This window comes from Chlamydomonas reinhardtii, chromosome 5 (assembly GCF_000002595.2).
Source record: "Chlamydomonas reinhardtii strain CC-503 cw92 mt+ chromosome 5, whole genome shotgun sequence".
Lineage (NCBI taxonomy): Eukaryota > Viridiplantae > Chlorophyta > Chlorophyceae > Chlamydomonadales > Chlamydomonadaceae > Chlamydomonas > Chlamydomonas reinhardtii.
Window position 1 is genome coordinate 1,603,174 of NC_057008.1, and position 3,442 is coordinate 1,606,615.

The window sequence follows — 3,442 nt, forward strand, 5'->3', positions numbered from 1 at the left end:
AAGCCCGAGCTGATGGGGTCGCGGGTGCGGAAGCCACCACATGACAAGTCCTGCTGACAGCGAACACACGCGATCTCTTGACCTTGCAACCCCCCCCCCCTTCCCCCCGATTGCATTGGGTCCGGTTTAGTTTGGGCTGGTATCTACACCCCCCCCCACCCCCCCCCCCACACACACACACATTCCCACGACCACCGTTTGATTCTTTGTCCAACACATTCCCACGACCTCCACAAACACCCACCTGGCAGACGTCTGAGGTGTACCGCAAGTGGGAGACGCGCGGCAGTGTTGCTGTGGCGCGTGTGAGCCTGTACGTGTTGGCGGCTGTGCTGGGGTTGCACCTGTCGGCCTGCGCCTGGATGTTTGTGGCGGAGATGGAGGACTCCAGTCTGACCGGCACCTGGGTGGAGGCGGCGGGGCTCGTGGACGCCAGTAACGTCGTCAAGTGAGTTGTGGGGCAACTGTGGGGCGAGCGGGGGTGCCGCGAGGGGTGAGGATTTGGGCTGGGGGAGCCGCTGCTTGCTCAATCTATCACAGATCGGATTATGGCCCATGCTTGGAACCATCACAACCAAGGCCCCCTCAGAAAGCACCCCCATTGGTTTGGCCTGGGCCTGGAAGTGATGGCTGGGCGGGTCACACTCACACAAGCCGCATCCCGCCTCACACAACTCAAGCCCCCGCCCCGCAGCCCTTTCTCCTGAACACATCATTCATTGCAATCCCCCGCCCCTTCATTAGGTACGTGACCTCGCTCTACTTTGTGGTGATCACCTTCACCACTGTGGGCTACGGCGACATCTCGCCCGTCACCACCGCCGAGCGCGTGATGACGTGTCTGGGCATGATGGTGGGCGTGGTGATGCTCGGCTACATCGTGTCAACCGCAAACACCATCATGGGCACCTCCAACAAGTACGACGTGAGTACGGCAACGCTGTGTGTGTGGGGTTGGGTGTTGTGTGTGTGATATTGTGTGTGTGTGTGTGTGTGCGATGGGTAATGGGTGATGGATGATGGATGCGTTTGAGGTTGTCGTGAGTAATGGGAGGGGCGGATGGGTGTTGCAGGGGTGGGGGTGGGGGTGGGTTGAACGGTGCCGAGTGTTAGGGGGTCGGCAGTGGACGGTGGAGGCAACCCGGGTTCACTCGGGGCGTGCCCATACACGCCGCACCGTCCAAAGACCAAACCTTGCTTAAGGCTTCTACATGACATATGTATGTTATGAATTGTTGTTTTAAGCCCTGGCGCGGCCTCCCCGCTCGCCGAGCTCGCGAAATGCAGCGACATGCCCCGACATTGTGCACGAAGAGCTGCTTTTAGCCCTCGCAAAGCCTTAAATTCCCATTCTTATAGCTGAAAGTAGACACGGCATCAATCATGGTTTGAAAAAATGGCTCCTCGAGGGACCTCGGTCGCGAAATTGCCGGTCGGCAGAGCCTCACATTTTGCCCCGGGATACATTCCAATGCAATATTGGGATCTAAATCACATATTGAGTGAGTTACTGCTCTCTCCAGCACACTTTGGCCCGATTGGACCGACACGCGCCCATCGGGCGCATGGCTGGCGGGCCAAAACCCGCCCATTTCGACCTCAGGCGAGCGCGGACCGCCCTCCCACTTGACCAGCAAGTCATTACTACATGCACGGAGGGACTGAGAGCGTGGGGGACTCAGGGGAGACCAGTTTGGCCATGGGGACCCCCTGCCCACCCCAAAGACCCCCCGCACAGGAAGGGCCGTACGGCACTGGGGATACCGTCGGAAAAGAAATCTGACACGACAGGTGTGGGGGGTCGGTCAGGTTGTTTGTCTTTTCCGGTGGTATCCCAGAGTCAATATCAAGTGTCAAAGATGGCGCATTTTTGGACGGTGGCCTGGACCGGAGTGAACCCGGGTTGCGTGGAGGCGGGGGTTGGAACGAAGTGGTCAGGGTGTCGGGGGGGGGGGGGGTCATGTGCGCGGCGCCGTGTCGTGCGGCACGCACCTGTCTGCCCCGGGGACCACCAGCTCACCCCAACCCGCCCCCGGGAACCCCCCCAAAACAAAACCCCGGTCCCACATCCTTGCAACCCCCACCCCACCCCAACCCAGCCAATTGTGTCCCCCTAAACACAAACCCACACTAGCACACACACACACACTAGCACACACACTAGCACACACACTAGCACACACACACACACACACACACATACACATTGCGCAATGTTTCCCTTGTGCCCTTTATAACACACATACGAACACACACATGCCACAGGTGGCCCGCAACGAGATCAGCCAGCGTGTGGAGGACTTCCTCAACTCCCAGCCTCTGCCCACCGCGCTGGCGGCCAAGGTCAAGGCCTACTACGGCTACGTGTCTGCAAAGCCCTTCAACGACCCAGGGGACAGGGCTCTGGTGGCGGGTGAGGTGGGGAGGAGGGGGCAGGAGAGGGGGCAGGGGGAGGGGGAGCGATGTGTGTGTATGGGGGTGGGGGGGGGGGGGGGGAATGTGCCCGAGCCCAACGGAAAAGTCCCGTCATCATCAGAAAGCCCGCCCGATCGCGAAGGCTTAGGCCAGGCGCGCGAGTATATGGTGGGGGCTGGACAGGAGGGCGAGTGGAGGCAGGGACGGGAGCTGGTGCGGCGGGCTTTGGGGGCGGCTGGTGGTTGGTTTGTGGGGCTTTGTGCCGGCGAGACGGGAGATGGCAGAGCACCCGCGCCTCCACAATCCATGCACACCGCCCGTCTTGCATGGACAGCTACCGCCTCCCATCCCCTCTCGGGCCACAGCGAGCAACAGCCCACCGCCGTGCCCCAGGCCCCCCGCCCCTTGAACCCACGTGTCTTGTGATGCGTCTTCGTGTGTCTGCGTTCTTTTGTGGGAATGGTGAGAGCAGCGCCCGCCCCGCCCCCTACCCCATCCCCTCAAGTTTGGCTTGGTTTGATTTAGTTTGGGCTGGTATCTACAACCCCGCCACCTGACCCACTCCACCCACCCACCCGCCCGCCCACCCCACCCATCCCACCCCACCCACCACGCACCCCATCACACCACCCCACCCATCCCACCCACCACCCACCCAACCCACCTCACCCACCCCACCCCCACCCCACTCCACCCCACCACGCCCCTCCCCACAGAGCTGCCAGTGGACATGCGGGCCGCGGTGTTGCGGGAGATGCACGCCGGCCTCATATCGCGGGTGCCGCTGTTCAAGGCGCTGTTCCCCCCGGGGGGCGCCGCGCAGGCGCCGGGGGGGTCCGGGCCGCACGTGCACCCAGGTGGGGGGGGCCGGGGGGAGCCTGTGCATGTGTGTGTGTGTGTGCATGTGTGTTTGTGTGTGTGGGGGGGGGTGCGTGTGCGTTTGTATGTGTGTGTGTGTGTGTGTGCGTGTGCGTGTGTGTGTGTGTGTGTATATACGCGTGTGTAAGCGCCAGCGCCGGGAAGTGAC

At 62.0% G+C, this 3,442-nt stretch overlaps 1 protein-coding gene across 1 annotated transcript in view; it reads left to right on the top strand.

Moving 5' to 3' along the window:
* CHLRE_05g243454v5 (uncharacterized protein) overlaps positions 1 to 3,442 on the top strand; it is a 10,112-nt gene that overhangs the window by 3,686 nt on the left and 2,984 nt on the right. Inside the window, exons 8-11 of the mRNA XM_043062455.1 lie at positions 252 to 448; positions 745 to 925; positions 2,266 to 2,413; positions 3,132 to 3,272. Coding sequence (XP_042924697.1) covers positions 252 to 448; positions 745 to 925; positions 2,266 to 2,413; positions 3,132 to 3,272 — 667 coding nt within the window. The remainder of the gene's footprint in view (positions 1 to 251; positions 449 to 744; positions 926 to 2,265; positions 2,414 to 3,131; positions 3,273 to 3,442) is intronic.